The sequence below is a fragment of the Henckelia pumila genome, unplaced genomic scaffold (genome assembly GCF_033568475.1).
Source record: "Henckelia pumila isolate YLH828 unplaced genomic scaffold, ASM3356847v2 CTG_44:::fragment_3, whole genome shotgun sequence".
NCBI classification, from domain to species: Eukaryota; Viridiplantae; Streptophyta; class Magnoliopsida; order Lamiales; family Gesneriaceae; genus Henckelia; species Henckelia pumila.
Window position 1 is genome coordinate 1 of NW_027331829.1, and position 21,947 is coordinate 21,947.

At 34.5% G+C, this 21,947-nt stretch overlaps 1 protein-coding gene and 1 long non-coding RNA gene across 2 annotated transcripts; both read right to left on the reverse strand.

The window, feature by feature from the left end:
• Positions 1-2,654: 2,654 nt before the first annotated feature.
• On the reverse strand, positions 2,655-10,709 carry LOC140871208 (putative late blight resistance protein homolog R1B-16). Its single transcript, XM_073273621.1, has 3 exons — positions 9,223-10,709; positions 4,546-7,237; positions 2,655-2,821 (listed from the first exon to the last, which is right to left on the reverse strand). Exons 1-3 carry the CDS (start codon positions 9,235-9,237, stop codon positions 2,787-2,789), a joined length of 2,742 nt encoding a protein of 913 aa, XP_073129722.1. The 5' UTR covers positions 9,238-10,709; the 3' UTR covers positions 2,655-2,786.
• Positions 10,710-11,854: 1,145 nt separating this feature from the next.
• On the reverse strand, positions 11,855-13,442 carry LOC140871207 (uncharacterized). Its single transcript, XR_012147647.1, has 3 exons — positions 13,390-13,442; positions 13,197-13,286; positions 11,855-11,934 (listed from the first exon to the last, which is right to left on the reverse strand). It is a non-coding gene; the product is annotated as an uncharacterized lncRNA (long non-coding RNA).
• Between the last annotated feature and the right edge of the window lie 8,505 nt (positions 13,443-21,947).

The window sequence follows — 21,947 nt, forward strand, 5'->3', positions numbered from 1 at the left end:
ATAAACCGTGTCTCATTTACTATTGCATACATTTCATACATCTTGCTCTTACGTCATTGATTTAACTTGCTTATTTATCACTAAAAGCTTTGAACTGTTTCCGCACTACTTGAGTTGTTCAAACTGCTTTTAGAAGTTGAGAAAATAGATTAAGTGAACTAAAACTTCACTTGATCATCTTTAAAGAAAGAAAATAGTTTCAGAGTGTATTCACCCCCCCCCCCCCCTCTACCCTCTGAACCGATCCCAACAACTACAATACTACTGATATCGATGATGATGCAGTTACTGAGGACATTGATCAAGTCACTAAGGTCATCACTGGAGGCATGGTTCACAAATTTCCATTACACCCAGACAGGTTGTCAGCTGCAAAGCTTACCTCTTTCTTTTCTGTGCTTCACAAAATTGCAATCAGAAATTGGACATCATCTACCAATACAACAGTGGTTACTAAGCCACAAGCTCTTGCACTGTTTTCTATTGTAACTCAAGCTCCTTTGGACTTTGGGAATTTTGTGTTTGAAAATATTATGACCTTTAGAGAATGTGGTTGGAAAGAAACAAAGTTTCCGTTTCCTTCTTTGATCTATGGTATGCTGGAATCTCAAGGCTTCAAACCAGAGGATGATGAAGAATTGATTGGAGGAGACGAGCTTATCAAGATCGCACCTGGACTGTTAAAGGGAAATAGGAAGCTTGATTTACCATGGACTGGTGTTGTACCCAGTGTTGCCAATACTGAGTCTGTTCCACCCATGACCATTCATAACACTGCAATGATTTCGTTGAATTCTACTGCCATTCGCTCTCAAATGGCTCATGCTGAACAGAAAATTGCTCAAGCCAAAGCTGATCTCGAGTACTATGAAGCCTTAATGGCTGAGTACAGACTTAAACTTGGACTACCAGGGCCCTCTGGACAAAAAAGGGGAGTAGGATCAAGTGCTGATCAAGCTGAAGAGGAAGATGTTTAGATAATTGGTTTTAGGATTTTTCCTATCCTTATCTTTTAGTTTGTTATTTTGCTTTAAGTTCGAAATACATTTCTGAGTTGATACATTTCTAAGTTGATTATTTTGTGCTTCGTATTACTCTCTGATATGCTATTGCATTATCTGCTACTCTGATCTTGTGTGTTGAGAATCGGTGTTGACAACACAACAACACAACACTGTGTTATGAGATGATTAAATTCAGGGGGAGCTTTAGTTGCATAAGATAGGGAGAGTTATTTGCACTTGTTTGTGTGTTTTGTCCAGAAAGGCAAAAGAGGGAGTTTGAAAGATCATGTTGTGCACATGTCTTTTAAATTATTTCCTTATTACATTCGATTTCTATCTTTGGAGTTTTTCCTTTCTTAGACAAGTGTTAAAAATTGGTTATATTTATTAATTCTGATACGAAATATTTAATATCTGATGATATTTTGTTTCCTTCATATGTAGGTTCTTATTTATGGAAACAAGTTGAAGATCTATTTAAAGGAGTGTATAGGACCGATCAAAAAGAACGAACGAGATAGAAAGATCAAGAGAGTGAAATATAGAGAGCAAAATACATAGGGAATTACTGCAGAAATTCTAGAGCTTTGAAGATCAGTTGTTGAAGAATTTCTGGAGTGATCGTTGCTGTGTTACTGTGTTGCCGAGTAGTGTTAGAAACACTGAAGAACACACGAGTAAAGTGTTGTTCAGAAAGTGTTTCTTTGGTTTTTGTTTTTCGGCTTAATACTTCCTATTGGTTTATTACTCTAGTTCTTACTAGTTTCTAGGGAGTCGTTTATTTTCTCAATCTGTTGAGAAAAGTAGTTTTTCGTAAAACAATCACTAGTTGGTTTTTGTAAACTAATTTTATTTTTCTAGTGATTATTTCGCCATGAGGCATCGCACAAGTACTTGATACTTGTGCATAATTATCTGTGTTGTTATTTACTTTTACTGTTAGTTAATTATTCTGCTGCACAGAGTTATCATGAAATGTTGACAACACTGAAAGATAACAGTCTCGAAAAGATATTTCTGGTATTTCTGTGGTTTCATACTGTCCAAACCCAACAGTCACATTTATTATTTGTTATTATTTATCGTTGATATATATTTTTCATTAATCTTAAATACTACCTTAGTTTTTTTTTTAATAAACCCGCGGCGGGACTGGGCGGATTGGGGTTTTTATGGCCCGTTTGGAGGCGAGCTTAAATGGTCCAACCTAAACAGGCAGCCGGTCGTGACGGGACGAGACAGTCCGACCCGTCTGAGAGCTCTAGACAAAATAAAAATGACTTCATGATTAAACTTCTACATACTCTTGAAATGTAAATATTATGAAATAGAATTGTATAGTTTTAACACGTTGAAAATTAGAAACCATAATTAATAATATTATGAGATTAGATTTCTGAAGTAATTATATGCAAATATCATCTAAAAATCAAGAGTTAAACTTTACTGGCAAAAACTTATTTTATATATATATTATAGAAAACGACGATGCATGCACGATTGTATGTGCTCTATATTAATAGATAAGTACTTCACATTCTATATTTGGCCTAACTCATTGAACTTGTGATGTAGGCAATACAAACACAAAAATAAAATAACACTTGCAAATTGCAATTTCATGAAGTTAGGTAAGCATAAGCCTTAATGTGACAGATCAATATAACAAGTACTTTTTTGAAGTATCACAAGATTTAATAATCTCTTTGTATATATATATCTTACTATTACAAAACATCATTGAAAAGATAACATTATTGAAATAGAAAAAAATGCAACAAATTAATCTTCATGAGCTCTAGTGAAGATCACAAAGCCTGCACGATGTTATTGAAATCATGAGCACAATAACTATCAAACACTCAACATTAATCTGAGTTGAGCACAAAAAAAATAAGCAAATAATAATTTGTAATTAATTTGATTTTGAAAAAAGTTCCAGAATAATTAAATAGTTTGTAATTAAGACGTAGAATTTATACATATATATCACATATAGCTATACATAACCATACAATTACAAAGTTCAGCATTTTATAACTCCATGCAAAGGAATTAAAATTTGCACTTTTCAAGGCTTCGAGTCTCTCATGTGTTTATTCCATGATTCTCAATGACAACGAATTTCTCCTAGAAATTTATTTTCTAACTAAAAAAGTAAAAACACAATTTATTATATCATCGGCATATTGTTAAATCGTTTAGGCACTGTGCCAAAAAGGAGATGTCCATACAAGACGAATTAGGCAAACTTTGTGATTAACAAAATAATATAAATATTAAGTAATGTATAATTCTTTGTAAAATTCTTTTTGAATTAAGTTTAAAAACAAATTGAATGTAAGGGCAAATTGGGATTTTGAAAAAGATTTCAAAAAGTTAGTTAAACGCTTTTATTCACCAAATTATTTACATTGTAATTTTTTTAGTTATTTTTTAATTTCATCTCATAGTTTCTTTTGTTATTTAAATGTACAGTTGCCACTTATTTGTAGAATTACATTGTATGACTGATAGACCCCACCAATATTAGAAGTATCCTGTGATATATATTTCTAAGAAGACATACCTAAAATCAAAGTATTATATAAAGTTTGGAAGTTTTAATACTATTTTTTTTGTTTCAAAACCGTAACAAACATCCGCAATGAAAGAAATGATATATATATATATATATATATATATATATATATATATATATATATATATATATATGCTTTATTAGCAGGAGAACTGATTACAAATCAATGATACTAATAACAGCCAAAAAATAATAAAAATTCACATAAATTTTTTATCACGATAAAAAAAATAGTAATTCCAAAATTTTATATAAATATTTATATTCTTGTCAAAGATATGTTTGAAATATTACACGTATTGATATCATCATATTATAGTTACTACTTTTAAAAATATATAATACATAATAAGAGACACGTAGTTTATGCTAGTCTATGTGTATTATACTATTATATAAACAATTATTAAGGAGAACATAATATATATAACTAATTTTTTAGTGAAATATTTTTCAATATTTCGAAATTATCCTTAATTTGTTTATTTCTTTTTATACTTAAGTTTATCTTTTTGTACAAATCATTTTTTATTTTTTTTTTCTTGTCACTATCTACAGACTACAAAATCATTCAAAATAGAAAATTTTCAACAAAAAACACAATCAATTTTATAGTTTTATAGTGTCTCACACAAAACCTATTATTTTTAAATATTTCAATCATATATTTCATCTATATTTTAAAAATTAATTATACATAAATAAAGTAATATAATCATTTAAGATAACGTTTGAAAAAACTTTTAGGAATCACTTAACAGTTTTTACTTAAAAAAATTTTGTTATTCTGTTTTACTGAGCAAGAATTAGGAAATGCTTCTTAAAAACTTTTTCAAACCCTACATAAAATGTTTGAAAGTAATTTTTTTTTTTGAAAAGGAAGAAATTAAAGTAAATTTTCACACGATCGATCACCACCAATCACCATCAACTACTATAGACTGATGAAAAAGGCAATACCTCTTGAAAGGTTGTGACCGTCCATGCTCGGCCTCGTGACTAGTGTGGGCTTGTACTCCTCTGTTTCGCGTATTATGACTCGAAAGCCTTCGTTTCCATAGCTCTCTTGTTCCTCACCCACTTCCGCTGCCCAACCATTGGTGGAATCGCCACAAGAAAACACTTCAATTTTTACAAGTGTTGGGTGTTCCCCAAATTCTTGAGGAAATTCCTCCAAATTTAAATATTCAAGAATCAAGTGCTCCAGGACTGGGAAGTGCGTCTTGTCTGCTCTCCAGTGTAACAAATCAATCGCCTCAAGGACCAACTCTTTCAATTTAACAAATTGACCTTGTGTTGGACACCACGTCTGCCCTTTACACGCGTTGAAGCAGAGCTGAAGTAGCTCAAGATTAGGCAATGAACCCACAATGCTCATATCTTCCCAAGGTAACTTGCAGGCACTTAAAGTCAACTCTTTGAGAGACACTGGGAAGCTGAGATATTTCCAAGATATCGGCCTATTTTCCGTGCATACGTTGATAAACAATGATTCCAGCTTCTGCAAGTGGACGAGATTTTGAAGGCGCAACGAGGGCCATTCCACACCTGGGGATGCATCTTCATATCCAATTCCTAATTCCTTCAGATTGGGAAGCCTTCTATAAACCTCCTCACTACACCGAAAAAATACAACCGTGTAGAGAGTTTGCAGATTTTCCATAACATGATCGTCCATGGGAGGGTCAGGTAAAACACATCTATGAGTTTGGAGATGCCTAAGGTGTGGCAAACACCAAATTTCCGGGGGCAGATATAAAGTTGCAGATGTGGAATTATCAATTAGCAAAGTCTGTAGATTCCAAAATAGGGACATCAAAGAATAAAACCTCGGAATCGAATTCCCATCCAACTGACCTTGGAAACCGAAGAACCGCAGGTTCATTAGCTGCGAGTTTTCATCAGGTAGAATTGAATCACTCATTTCCAACACCCTCAACAATTGTAAATGACCAGCGTAAAATGGTGTGCTGTCCGACGTACTAGCAATAGGCCGACTTAGTGAGGCCGGTCCCAATATATCAAGGGCACGTGGGACGTATCCTACTTCGGGTTGCAAGATAGATGGACGAAGACAGAGGCGAGAGGGCGATTCTGGGTTCTCATCATATATCACACGAAACAGGTTTATTTTTTTCACCTCCCTAATGGATAGGTCTCTCAAGAGATCATGCACACCACAACGTAGCAAGTTACCAAGGACCCCTCGTTTACGAAGGATAAGGAGGTTTCTATCAACAAGTTCTGTTATGTATTCATGTGCTGCCTCTTCCAAGCTTTTACCTCTTATCGGTTTTACAAATCCCTCAGAAACCCATTGCTTGATGCGCGTAGGGATACTAATATTATATGGTGATCGAGCCACAGACAAGTAGAGAAAGCATGGTTTCAAATGAATAGGCAAGTTATTGTAACTCAAATACAATATCTTTTGGCATTTCTCGTCGTCCTCAGAATTTATGATCGAGTTCATATTTCCTGCTACATGCTTCCACGAATCCATCGTCTTATCAGACTTGGCGAGCAGTCCCCCTATCGCCACAATTGCCAAAGGAAGTCCTTTGCAATTTTTCGCAATGTCCTTCCCTAATTCTTCCAGTTCAGGAGGACAACCTTGTTGATGTCCGAAAATTTTTTCCCTCATCAATTCCCAGCTCCTGTTGTCATCTAACAAATCCAGTTCAAAGAGCGGACAAGAGGTCAATTGTTCTGCCACGTTCTTTACCCTCGTCGTTATCATGATTCGACTTCCATTGTCGCAATGATCTGGAAAGAATCGTTTTATCTCGTCCCAAGCCTCAATGCTCCATAAATCATCCAGCACGATCAAATATCTTCTACCAAATAACTTTTTGTACAATTGTTCACCCAATTGTTCATCACCAGTCTCACACTTGGTTTGGACCGACGGATCGCCAATTAAACGACTCTCTGATCTACTTTGTCCAATTTCTGATAGCATTTCATAAATAATTTTTGGTGCACTATGTTTTTGAGATATTGTAGCCCAAGCACAAATATCAAAGTAATTCTGAATATATGGATGTTCGTATAAATTGTTAGCTAGAGTGGACTTACCTATTCCTCCCATTCCAACAATTGCTACGATTTGGCGATTTGATTGTTGTCCAGTGAGTATGTCCAATATTTCATTCAACTTCTCATCAGTACCCACCATAGTATTGGGAGCTGATCTTGAAGCCACAGCAGGCGATGAATCTATGAACGTCGGATCTTCCTCAATGGTTTCTTTTATCCTCACCAGCTTGTTATCGATCAGATACTCCATCACTTCTATAATTTCATGGATATCTGCAGAGAAGCTGTTCGAGCTATCCGCCTCGCTACCCTTAGATCGTGCTGAAATCTGATCCAATACATGGGACTCGATGATTTCTTCTGCTGCATAAGCTGCAGCTTCAATTTGACTCTCCACTCCAGCCATTTCTTGGTGGGCTCTGTGTGAATAATCTTCGAGAAATTCTTGAAGGATATGAACATTTTGCAGCAGGTACACGATCTGTACTATGTTTATACGTAGCCATTGCTGGGAAGGGTGGAAGAGGAGCTCTGAAGTGTTCAGAAGAGACATTAGAGCTGCATAAGCCGCCGCCATAGTTGAAGCTTCGAGTTTGAGTAGTGAATTTGGCTTCTGCAGATAAATTTCAGAGAACACAGCATCAGGATATTGATAGAATTAGTGTGGCTGCCACAAGAGTAGTTAATAATTGGATTGTGGGCACTTGTAATTTTTCAACATTATTGCTTTGAAAAGTCCAAAAAACAAAAGTGTTTATTTTGTTTATTGACATGATATGAATAGTGTGGTGCCACTGCCTTGATTTAAGGAATGTATTCGAGACTTTCCTTACTTAACAAATGCTTTACACGAGGTAATTTGAAGTTGGTATAATATTGATTAGGGATGGCAAAAATTCTCTAACTCGAAATCTTGATCTATTTCAAATTACATCTCATTCAATATAAAAAAATCTCAATCCGATAGTTTTTTTCGTTCCGAATTTTCGGGATTTCCCATTCCAATTAATATCGGAGAGAGATCGAGAATAAAACTTTATCGCGACGAGATTCTTGACCTTGCTCGAAGTAAAACTACAATATATTTATTAATAATTTTATTGATGGATTTAGCAAAATATTATTTTGTTTCAACTCATATTACAATTAATAATTGACTTAATTCGCATAATTGTTTATTGGTGACAAAATCGAATAGTAGAATCACGAAATGATATTTTATTATTGTGTATTATTTAAAATATTTAATTAATAATTTAATTAATTCATATTTATAATTATATAATTAGAACAAATATTTAAAATAAGAGATGCAATTTGCCAAATATATTTTAAAAAAATTTATCGAGTAATTTTTATCCGAATATTTTATCAATAATTATCCGTTGCACAATATTCTTGTCTTGACAAAACTTGAAACATTATAAGAAATATTTTAATACTATATTTTAAAGTTAAATATTTATTTTTTATTTAGAAATATAATCATATTTTAATAAAATAATCTATTTTTTATATTAAAAAAATCTTGAAAATGGAAAAAAAAATCGGGATTCCTTCTCCCTACCAGACGGGATCCTGAATTTTTTTTTTTTGGGATGAAAATAGGATAAGAGAGTTATGGGATGGGTCCTCACCCTATTCCACCCCTTATATTGATGGATTAAAATGATTACTATATTTATCTCAAACTTTATAATTATAGATGTACTAAATAAAGAAAAATTTTCTAAAACAACTATTTTTGTGAAGATTTTTTCAATATTTTGAAATTGTCCTTAGTCTTTTTGAATAATCCGAAACTTGCCTTTAATTTGATTTTTTTTTTTACTCTTTAGTTTTCTACATGGAGATTTTAAGAAAAAAAAATATATATATTCCAAATCTTTTGGGTACAAAAAAAATAGAAAACATAAAAGAAAAAAAAAACATATGTACGTGGTTTATGCATTTATGACTTGTTAATTGCTACTAGACTACGTTGATTTAATTAACAATTAAAAATGAAATTGATTATTTATTAATTGATATATAGTTAAATGAAGGTCAACAAATGTAACCGAAAAGTTACAATTGGGTAAAAATAAAAATTACTGAAAACGTTTTTGATGTTGTGCATTATTGATAAATTATATATATAGTTATAGTAATTAAAATATAAATAATATATACAACGATATTGTTTTTGATTGTGTAAATGAAATATTAAATCAATTATATTAGTAATTAAAATATGAATTATATATACAATGTTATTTTAATTATTAAATGCTAAAAAATATAATACACAATATAATGCTATGTTTAAATAATAATAACAATAACCATGAAACGGGTTTAATTCTAAAAACAAAATTTAGGACAACTATTTTTATTTTTTTGATTTAAATTATAATCAATCGACCATTGTCACTTCATATTACTAAATTTAGTTTATGCTAATAATGTGTAAATAAGTAAGGTGTGAATTTAAGATAAGATGCGTTTTTTTTTTTTTTCATTTAAACAATAAAAATGTAATCGAAATTTATGGATTTTATAAAACGCAAAGCCAACATAAGGGAACGAGGGAAGTTTTATGTTTTCGAAAGTACGTACCTCGCAAGAATGCATGCATGGCCATGGAAGCTAATCAATAATCATCCTCTCTCTCATTCAGGGCACTATGACTTGGATGCCCTTGTTTCCGCTGCTCTCTTGTTCCTCGCGTATCTGCTCTGCCCAAGTCTGTGTGGAATCGTTGCACGAAAACACTTCGATTTTTCTAAGCATCACGAGTTGCCCGAATTCTTGAGGAAATTCCTTCAAATTCAGATCCTCCAGAATCAGGTGCTCAAGGGCTGGAAAGTGTGCTTTATCTGCTGATCTCCAATGCAACAAATCGGTCTCGTAGATGAACAGCAGTTTCAATTTAACAAATTGATTTTCCATTGGACACCATGTCGGGCCCTCAAATGCGTTGCACCCCACCTCAAGTTCCTCAAGATTAGGCAATGAACCCACAATTGTCATGTCTTCCCAAGGTAAGCGGCAGTACATTATAGTCAACTCTTTCAGAGAGAGAGGGAAGCTGATGCACTTGAAGGGAATTGGGTCTACTGAACCGAATTTTAATGCTTCGAGTTGATGCAAGTGGGCAAGATTCTCTAGGCTGTAAAAGGGCCAATCCACCCCCAAGGAGGAATCATACATCAGTTTTAATTTTTTTTACATTTGGAAGTCTTTTAATGAGCTCCCTTGTACACCTCAATTTTCGAATCCTGGCTAGTGTTTGTAGATTTTCCAAAATATGACAATCATGCTCGTCATGGTGCGAACCTGCAGTAGGAGGATCGGGTAAAATAACATGATCCAAACGGAGATGCCTAAGTTGTGGCAAGTACCAGATTTGTGACGGTAGAACTATTGGTTTAACTGAAAAGTTGTCATGAACATGTAAGGTCTGTAGACTCCAAAATTGGGATATTCTTTGAATTCCACTTGCCCAAGATAGCTAGCATTCGCAGGTTTGCAAGCTGCATAATTTCGGTATCTCGTGGGGGGAATGCATCTGTCTAATTATTCAATACCCTCAGCAATCTTATACTTGAAGCGAGAGATGTTGTCCAATCAAAGTCACCAGTCATAGTATGTGTTGCTGATGCTGGTCTCAATAAATCAAGTACTTGAGTTGTAGATTCCTTGGGTGGTGTAATAAAAAAGAGGCGACGCTCGAATCTTATTTCTAGTGGAATATCTGGCAGGTTGTGTGTTAGGAATTCGCCAACCTCCTTGCTCGATCCGCCATCAACTTCTATCGATCTGTTCCTGCAAAATAAAACAAAGGAAAAGAGCAGAGAACAGAAACACAAAGAAAACCAATAGCAAAGAGTTGCAATAAAAGAGGGAAAATGAAACTGAACAAGAACAAAAACGTTGCTCGAAATACTCGGGGCTCAGACGCTATGCTTTCTCCGATTTAACCAAGAACCAAGACGAAGACCAATAAAGATTCCTAGCACCGAGCAGCCTTCGGTTCACGCACACAGCAGATGGAGGCCAGCCAAACACAAACGAGCAAGAGAGGAAACAACACACAGAGATCTGCACAAAGCAGGGGAAGAGCAAAGGCAACAAGAACACTAAGTCAAGGAAGAAGGAAGCACAACAAGCAACCTTCAACCTCTCTCGGCCTTTCTCTTAAATCGCACAGCACGTTCCTCTCAATCTCTAACAGGCGGCTCACACTTAGTTTAGGGCTGGAGAGATATATAAATATAGAGGCTTTAAAATGGGCTTGGGAATATAGGGAATTAGTTGGGCCAAAGTCCAACAAATCTCACCTTTTGGCCCAACGTCGGTTCACTAGTTCGGAGAATCACCAATAGCAATCATCATCGCCCCACAACAAAACACAAAGTTAGTCCTTAAACCAAAACATGTAGCAAACACAAAGTAAGCTACATGCTACAACACAAAGTTCACAAATTTTTAAACAAAATCTGAAATTATCATAACACTACAAGAAAATTGCAAAACGACAAGGGATATTATCCGTTGTCGTAGGGGGGGATTAAAACTGTTGTAACTGGGGGTGTTGTAAAAAGCGTGCCCTATAACAACGGTTTATATCCGTTGTCGTAGCCATCCTACCACAACGGTTTTGCAACAGTTTGTAACCGTTGTCGTAAGTCTCCAAAGACAACGGTTCTGCAACAGTGTAAATCCATTGTCATTGACTATTTAAGACAACGGTTTTGTACAGTTTATATCCGTTGTTGTTTATGGCTTAGGACAACATATTTGCAACAGTTTATATCCGTTTTCGTTTGTGGATTACAAGAACGGTTTTGCAACAGTGTATATCCGTTGTCGTTTTTGAATGACGACAACGGTTTTTGCAACAGTGTATATCCGTTGTCGTTTGTGATATACGACAACGGTTTTGGCAATAACATAAATCAGTTGTATTTGGAGTCATTAAAACCGTTGCCTAATTAATCTTCATACGAACTATAAATATTAATAAAGAAATCAATATAAAATAAAATATTTACTATATTGAATCCATGAAAATATTCAAGTTCCAAAATAGTTACACACATCTAATTTGGAAGATAATACTACGTAATCGAAACTCAAAATATCCCATCTAATATAATATAAATGTAACAAAAGTAGTTCCAAAAGATGGTTATATCAAAACATAAATCATCATGTGTTTGTTCTTGATAACGATGTTCACGAGCTGACTTCTACGTATTACCAAGGCGATCTGAAACACAGCTCAATCCTTGCATCAAAACCCCTTATGCATTACTCCCGAATTACCTACAAGAAAACACATTCTCAGTCCAAAATTATCAACAAAATCTTAGACCAATTTAAACATGGAATCCAATCTCAACTATCAAACTAATATCTCGCCTGTCATGGAAAAAAATAAAAGAAAAAAACTCAGCAACTCCAAAAGGGAAGGCAGTGCAGATTTTATTCAACTCATTTTTGCATTTGTATTGAATTCATAAAATATAGTAGGCACAGTTGACAAACCGTGGGCTCCGACCAACCCACAGGCCACAAGCTAAACCATGGATTTGGCACTTTCAAGTTCCACTCCACAACATCCCAATAACTCAAACCACACACCATTTCAAGTTCCACTCCACATCCCAATAAGCTAGCCTCCCAACTTTAATTCATACTAGCATGGATCTGCCTTCTTGTTTGATATCATAAGCAAATTAACATTATTTTAGGTACATGTAAAATAAGCTATGCATATTTAATCTCTCTTATTCTACAGCATATTTCATTTTAACTAAAAGTTGACTAAAGATCCTATGCAGCTAGTTAGGCCTTGTTCGTACCTTAGGGAATCCAAGCTCATAGAGCCCAAAAACGACAAGAGCCACCAAAGGAACAATAGAAATTGGAGTCAGAAACCTGTAGTTACACATGCATGAGTAATAGCATAATCACTATAAGAAGTTAACTTGTTCACACTAAAATCTTGTGTGTATGTGTGTGTCTCAATAATAGATTTGTCAATTGTCTCATTCAAGGTAGATACTATAGCACAAAACAAAGTGTCTTACAGACCTATACATTGACACTACCAAAAAGCATCCAAAATTCCAAATCATGATGCATTATCTAACGAAAGCACCTGGTCAAGAGCATGTGAGATTTCTCCTCAAAAAATAGTCTTTACTTAAGAGGGCTAAAACATTAATGAAGGATAGTTCCCATTAATTCCAGAGTCCAGACCTCTCCTAGCTAGTGTTTTATTTATGCACCTTCTAATTAATCTTTTACAAAAGAAAAGAAATTTCAATCTTAAGCTTTTTACAGAGTCCAGACCTCTCCCAAATTTATTTTACTCGAAGATTATAATGATGCACAATGATAATGTGATTTTCAGGAAGTCACGCATAGAAAGTACAACTCGTTAGAGAACCATCATTAATCAACAACACATTATGTACAGGGAACTTAATAAAAAAACAAGAGTCGATAATCACAGCAGAAAATAAAAACTCATTAAGCAAAAGTGAACAATAAGAAAATAAAACAATATTAATTAAACATACCTAGTCATAATTAATATAGTCTAGTACGCATTCCGCCCATTCGGATCGCACTTCATCAATTTCTTCATTAGAGTAAACTGTTTTCATGAACTGTGAACAAACTCAAATTATATTAGTAAAAAAAAACAATAATGAAGAAGAAACATGATATAAACACACTTATTTGAGAAGATTGAGAATATGTCAAATATACTATTGAGGAAAGTGAATCCTTATCACTGGTAGCATTTCCTTCAACAATTTCTTTCATAAACCTCATCAAATAATACCCACACTATTTTGCATCTGGTTGGCGAGGACCCTATATTATCAAAAAATTGTCAATGATTAATACATGTATAAATATTTGTCAATTTATCACAGATAAACATATATAAGAAATACCTTTATCACTTCCCATGTAGGCTTTTTTTTCCCTTTCCTCTCCTTGTTCGAATTAAACAATCTCAAGGTCCTTCATATAGCAACAAGATTCGACATGAGTGTTCCATTGGCTAAATTAAATGCTTAATTAAGAAAAGAATATATACTCACATATCCACTACATATTTCCAGTCCTCATAGCGATTGCGATGACTAAGTGAATCCAACAAATAAACCACCTCCACATAAGGATCGATGACAGTGAGAATCCAATGACAACTATAGGCACAAAACAGATAGTCAATTAACACGTTTCGCAAAATTGTTGAAAAAAATCAATTATAAGTGATATTGTATTTTTGATTTACCCAACATTGTATGACACCAAAACTAATTGATTTCTTGCTGCACCACTTAGCCTATCTGCCAAAACACTTTCCCAGCTATTCAAGTGTTCAATTTTTTCATTTTTATCAAGTTTGGATACATATGGCATGATTGGGATGGTGTGTGGATTCATAAATCTAAATTTTTCGACCTTGTTATCGTTTTTCATCTTTTTGAAGAGAATCCTGCCATTTGAACAGAAAAATGTTACCAGATTAATGAATTTTATACAAAATATATGCTAAACAATTCAAAGACAAAAAGTTAAATTTAATCGAAAACTTACCACATGTAAACAACTATACAATTGGCAGATATTGGCTCCAACAGATAAAAAGGTGTGATATCTTCAAGGTCCACAAGTAGTTCGTACTCATCGTCAAATAAATCATGATCAAGAAACATTGATATATGTTTTCCAGGTATTTCCAGCCCACGCTTAGCATAACAGTACAAAATATGCAATGATCTCAGCACATTGGATGACAAAACAGGATTACTTTTTTTCTCAACAATTTTCTTCCTTTGAGGCTTCTGAAAATCGCACATGTAAATATGTTAGTGGTGAAAAAAGGATGGATACGCACTGAAACTGAACATATTACAACTCTGAAAAAATCTTATATATTAACTAACCCGAACCAACATTTTTACCTCATATTTCATCACTACCAAGTGTGCAGGCCAAGCCACATGGGTTCCTATAGCATCACCAACAATATCACATTTGTTTGGTATTAGAAATGGCAACAGTGCTGATTTCTCCACAGCCTCATCAACAAAGACGCGCATGCAATTCATGGGTAATGGAGCACCATGAAGTAACTTGCCAGCCCCATTGACATCAACAATTGTACCATAGGCAACAACATTGGTCTTAGAAACCAATGTCAAAGCAACCGGCTTACCCTAGAAGACAATCAATCATGTTATACATTGATGCAACTTATTCTTGCAATAATATCAAGTAATGTAACCACAATTAAATAAACATATACCTGAAGATACTCATCCTTGCTCAAAACTTTCATGTCATCATCAATCAAAGTTTCATAATTTGGGACACTCTTTTCTGTTTTGATCTTATCTTCACTCATGGGAGGTAACCTCACTGAGCAACTTCCTTTTTCATCAACCTCAATGTCGCATGCACCTTTTCTAAACATTTCTTCAATTTTACGTATGCGTGCATCTTGCTCTGCCATGCGTGCATTTTGTTCTACCATGCGTGCATCTTGCTCTACCATGCGTGCTTCTTGTTCAGAAATTAGCATCTTTGCCTCTAGCAATTCCTTTTGATGACGAACAATTAATTGACCATCATCAAGAGGTCTATTCCATTTTCTACCAACATTAAAGTAGATTGTTGGAGTGATATGACCTCCAACAGCCCTCACATGCCCAGCATGTTCTTCTGAATCGAGTGCATTTGTAAGGATATCTTTCTTTGCCCCTTCAAAGTGCAACTTCCCCTCTCGTTTTTTTTTGCACATAATCATCCTGTAATCACCAAACATACAAAATAATTACTAAATCAGTTTTAATAAATAACAAAGTATTGATTATCATGTATTGATTGCATACAATCTTTTGTACTGCCATTCTCAGATCATCCCCTTCAAATTCACCCTCCTTGTTGACCCGTCTTCTCTTCCAAATAAGAGCTCGATTTATCTCATCGTCATCACATAATTCAGATGCCTATAAACAAGGAGCAATCTTAGAATACAGATTTTGGAACATAAATTCTAGCATATAAATAAATGGACAACACAGGAGACACTTCTTCAGCCGGTTGGACAGCTTTATTAATGTGATATTCATAACAAGAATGTACATAACACCTTCAATTTTCAACTATGAATGGTCATTCCAGTAAATAAAATTAAGATAAAACAGATAATTAGCTAACTCGTTGTTGTCGATGATTAAACCAGCAGGTTTAATATACTTACAGTTCATCAGCAAAAAGTGGATATCATTTGAAATACAGACCATAATATAACCCAGTCATTTTAGGTTGAAATATAGAATGGGTATTGAATTATTGGACAACAATATGTGCCTAAAATCATGCGCAACATGCCATCCATAAGGAAATCTGATTTCCAAATATTAAACTAGTAGTTTCAAAAATATATTAATGTGCAATATTAACCAGCAGCTTCAATATACTTACAATTTCATCAGCAAAACGTGCATATCCTTTACGGGAAAGTTGATGAGGGTATACGTTCTGCCTTCTTCTCTTCTTTTGCTCATCACTTTTTTTCTAGTTAATTGAACATTTCACATACGTACCAGATTTCAATAGAACTAATGATATTGTAATTGACTTATTTGTAAAAGACAAATTATGAATCTTACCATGAAGTCGTCAGTCATGCGGCTGATTACGAAAGAACTCCAGTCATCTCGTGTAATACCATAGCCAATCGGTGGATCTTTCAACTCATCTGGTTTATCCATCTTGCTGAAAATGAACTTTTGAGTAAGAAAAGCTTTATATTGACGCCATTTATTATTTGCTGAACTTAGACATCCCTTCTTCCAGCTTTGGTCAATATTGTACGTCAGCTGTAGAAAATTATTAAAAAAAACAGCACATTCAATATATCGTAACCATTTGAGAGCTAATTGAAATTGTGTAAGCATTATAACTTACATTCACCGATTCCCATATTAACTCTTTAACATTATTTGGAACCTGCTTCCAGGTCTTGCAGCTTATCTTAATCTTCTCTCGAACGAGCACGCCGATATAACTTTGCATTTCACCCGCAAATTCTCCAATTGGCTGTCCAATCTTGTTGAACTTTACATCCTTCCTAATTCCATGCACCCTTTGCCTAACAAGCTTATCCAAACGTGTACGACCTCTACATGTCCTTGTTGATTCGGTCTCTGTAGATTCAATTACTGTTTGACCCTCACAACTATTGTTAGTCGCAGAATATGCAGTACTATTTCCTTTAGCCTTATCAATCCTCCGTAATATATTGCTCTTCTCAACCTTTTCATCAACTTGATACCCTATAGGAAGCTTTCCACGAGCTGCCATAGTGTCATCAAAGAAATGAGGAGATTATTGAATGCCGAAACCTTGTCAAGCTCCTCAATGACCCAATTCCTGCAAAAAAAAAATAGACAACTTGTTAGGCATGAATATTGGTGACGCTGCTGATAATCATTATGCACAGATGAAATTAGAAGGCAATGGTGAATTGGGTTATTCAAATCTCTACGCATTTTATGTCCTAAGAAATTAACAATAAGATAAAGATTTATGAAGGGGACCATAGATACGCAATATTATAAAATTTCTATTTGGGACATTAAATATTAAACAAAAAGGCAGAGTAGTGTATATATATATATCAACATCTAAAGACAAAAACAACATTGGTAGTATAAACAAAATATTACATTTAATTATTTTCAACCCAAGTCCCATCACAATCTTCACGAATGCACGGTGGTTCACGGTGGTTCATTCTCATCTGTTCCGTCATCATCCAATGATTTCATTGATACAAACCCTCTTGTAGAACACTGGTAGTGGATTGACTCATTTTCCAACTCATCACAATTCATGTATTCAATGTAATCCTTAGTAAGAGTGAAAAGTACAACATGCCATGTAGGATCTTGAGGATCTTCAATGTAAAATACCTGCTTTGCTTGACTGCCCAAGATAAAAGAGTCAGACTTGAATCCAATTCTGTTGAGGTTTACCAACGTGAAACCAAGATCATCAACTTTAATACCGTTATTATTCTCAACCCAATTGCATTTAAACATTGGAACTTGAAATTTGTGATAATCGAGTTCCCATATTTCTTGAATAACTCCATAAAAAATCATGTCTGACACAATTGGATTTTTGTCCTTCGCACTAGCAACTTGCATTGTCTTTGCGACTAAACTTACCCCAGAGTTTTGAACTATTCGTGTATTATCACGCTCTTTTGTATGATAAGTAACTCCGTTAATCAAATAACTAGAGTACTTTAACACTTGATTGTTAGGTCCACGCGCTATCCACTTCAATCTTTCGGATATTTGACAGGTGGAATTGCCAACTGCACTCACACGATCACATAACCAGTGAATAAAAGTCCGGTTATGCTCATCTTGTAACCACTTTTTGGACTTAGCTTTATGAGGAAACGTTTCCTTCAAAAATTCCATTTGTTTCCTAATGAAACGATTACTGATAAGTTATCCAATAGAATGTATGTAAAGTGAAAAAAATATTAATAGTTAAGAGAAATTACTCGATATAAGGATCGACGTCAACATCATTTTCCAATACATAACGATGTGTTTGATTCAACTCATCATGACAAGTGGAGTGCAATACTGAACCAGACAGAGGCTTAGTAAGTTGTATTTGCCGATGTCTTGACGGGATCCCAATTGTATGCACATTAGACATGTAATCCGAGCAAAATTCCACAGCCTCTTTAGCAATATAACATTCGGCTATACACCCTTCAAGGTATTCATGAATCTTTCAAATGGGTACATCTGCCTATACCAAACCGGTCCACACAATTTGACCTCCCGAACAAGATGAACAGTTAAATGAATCATTATATCAAAAAAGGATGGGGGAAAATATTTTTCAAGCAAACACAATACTGTCACAATCTCTCTTTGCAGAGCATCCAACTCTGAGACATCTATCACTTTATTACATAACACATTGAAGAAGCCACAAAACCGAGTGATTGCATCTCTAACATGTTTAGGCAAGACACCACGGATGGCGACTGGAAGCAATTGTTGCATAAAAGTGTGATAGTCGTGTGATTTAAGGCCAACAAGTTTCAAGTCTTTCATCGACACAAGATTTTTAACATTGGATGAATAACCTGTAGGGACCTTTGTTTCAGACAAAGAATTGCAAAGTTTTCTTTTCTCAGCCTTTCTTAGAGTATAACATGCTGCTGTTTAAAAAGTTCTCTTATCCCCCATCTTTGGTGCCAAATCAGTCCTCAAATTCATCTCCACAAGATCTAGTCTTGCTGCTACCCCGTCCTTTGATTTTCCAGGAATGTCAAGTAACGTACCGACCAAACTTTCACAAACATTTTTTTCAATGTGCATCACATCAAGAACATGCCGAACATGTAGATGTTTCCAATACTCAAGCTCAAATAATATAGATTTCTTTTTCCAGCAAGATATTTTATCACCATGCTGCATCTGACACTTCCCACTCACTTTTCCCAGGCGATAATTAATTCTTTCAACTCTATCTAAAATTTCATGCCCAGTTAATGGTTTCGGTGCGGGGTTTAACTCTTGGTTCCCATTAAATGCTTTTTTCTGCCTTCGATAAGGATGACTTGGAGGAAGAAATCTTCTATGGCCTGTGTATGACATTTTTCTACTATGCTTCAACCTTGTAGAACATGTTTCTTCCCCACAAACAGGACATGCATGATATCATTTCACAACACAACCTGACAAGTTCCCATATGCAGGAAAATCATTGATTGTCCATAGTAAGACAGCTCTAAGTGAGAAACTTTCTTCTCTACATGCATCATATGCCTCAAAATCTATATCCCATAATTTTTTTAAGTCATCAATCAAAGGTGCTAAGTAAACATCAATATCATTTCCCGGCTGTTTAGGACCAGAAATCAACAAAGTGAGCATCATAAACTTTCTCTTCATACACAACCATGGAGGAAGATTGTAAGTTATCATCACAACTGGCCAACAACTATATGCAGAACTCATCAAACGATGAGGATTGATCCCATCTGCTGATAAGGCCAATCTAAGATTTCTACTGGCCACTTGTGATCAACTACTTTCCAAGCGGGCGCATCGGCCAGATGACGCAAGTGTCCATCACGAATTCTTTTATCAGCATGCCAAGTTAACTCCTTGCATATCTCCTTGTTCCGAAACAATCTTTGAAATCTTGGAATAGGTGTGAAGTACCAAAGGACCTTTGCAGGAACTCCTTCATTAATCGTAGAATTTTTACCCAACTTCCACCTTGACATCCTACAAATAAGGCAATTGGAAAAACCCTCGTACTCCTTCCGGTATAAGATACACGGACAAGCATGAATTTTCACATAATTCATCCCTAATGCACACAAGCTTTTCTTTGCATCATACAAAGATGAAGGCAATTCATTGTCATCTGGAAGCATTTTTCCGAACAAACTAAGTAAGTCTGTGAAACTTTTATCACTCCAACTATATTTTGCCTTCAAGTTATACAATTTCACAAGTGCTGATAACTTTGTAAATTTAGTACATCCAGGAAACAAAGGTTTCTCGGCATCTTCAAGTAGCTTATGGAATTGGATTTTCAGCATAACTGTCGTATGCTGCATGTACCATATCAAAAGGGTCCTCAGCAAAAGTTTTTTGTTCATCTCGCCCTACTTGATCACTGTAATTCATTGAGTTGTCGATCGTAGATCTTTCCCCATGCCAAATCCATTTATGATATGTTAAATCTATACCATTACAACACAAATGTGCTCTTATAGTGTCAACATCTTTCAGCTTCAGATTACCACATCTTGAACATGGGCAAGCTATTTCATTCGGATCGGTAGCGTTTCGCATTGCAAACTGCAAGAAAGACTCTACCCCAACCTCATATTCATGTGATAACCTATTTTTTGACATCCACTCTTTGTCCATCTTTTTAATAACTAATCAGTCAAAATCTACCTTCAAAAAATTGTACATTATACAACAAGATCAAAACACAAGCCTCAAGTAAAAAAATAATTAAAAAACAACCATAAACAATTTTATTTAGCAGCTTTATCGTAGTGAACTCGACATAAACCAGCCGAACATATATGCAAGTTTGGGACATATTTTTTGATACAAAGCAGTGAAAAATACTATTTCTGGAGATTAAAAAAATGATGCAATTTGCATATTTCTTAGCTTTGATAAAAAAAATGCAAATCATAGATCTTCATACCAATTTTTTGTGCTTCATTTATAATACCATTTCTTGACATTAAAAAATGATGCAAAGAACTCTAAAAGCATGGTCAGGTTAAAGAAGGTATAAATGATAAAAATCACCCAAAAAAAAATGAATTTTACAAGTAAGCAACAAATTTGATGGTCATACTTCAAAAATCAGAAATAAGAAATGAAGAAAATTATTGTTTTTTTAATGTCCAGAAATGGTATCTTTCAAACTTTTTTCCCTAGCAAACTCTTTTTTTTTTTCCTATTTTTTAATGTCAAGAAATGGTATTTTAAATGGTAACTTCACAAACTCTTGAAGTTAGACTTTGCAAGAGATTTTAATCTTAAAATTTAAAAAAAAACTAAAAAAAAATAGAAGGTTCAGAATGACTTCTGAACATAAATTGGAAAATTTCAAATAATCTATAAGTTTCCAAAATTTCATTCTTAACTCATTCAATCGTCGAATTGGGGCGAGGCGGTTAGATAACTGGAGGTGGGGGAAGAGTTGGCATGCCTACCATATGGAACATTGCATGATTTATATCATGGAATGTAACACCCTAATTAGTGATTTTAGAACACAACATTCATATATATGCATAGAAAGGATCCCAAAATTAATGGAGTGGACATTGTTGAGAAAACTAAAAGTTTACATGACATCTGATTCCTTTTTTTCACCTTTAGAATGGAATATGAAAAGTTTGAAATGTCTGCCTTTATCAGCTCCAGTCATTATTAAATTGAAGCAATGGAACAAATAAAACAATAGTTTCTTTCTCGATCTGAATCTATTTTCATCAAAATATTATTAGGACAAACCTGTGTGTCCTTGGAAGTTCCAGCTGATTTCAGTCCCTGGAATGATATGAAAGTAAAATATTCAAAGATACACGAGGGAGCAATTGATGATGTGCTAGCCAAGAGGTAAAAAATACGAAAAGTGAGAGCCTTGAATATGAAACTTATACATTGACCAGAAGTAAATGTAGGAAATCATTGGTTACCCTTTATCCCTAAACAGTGTAC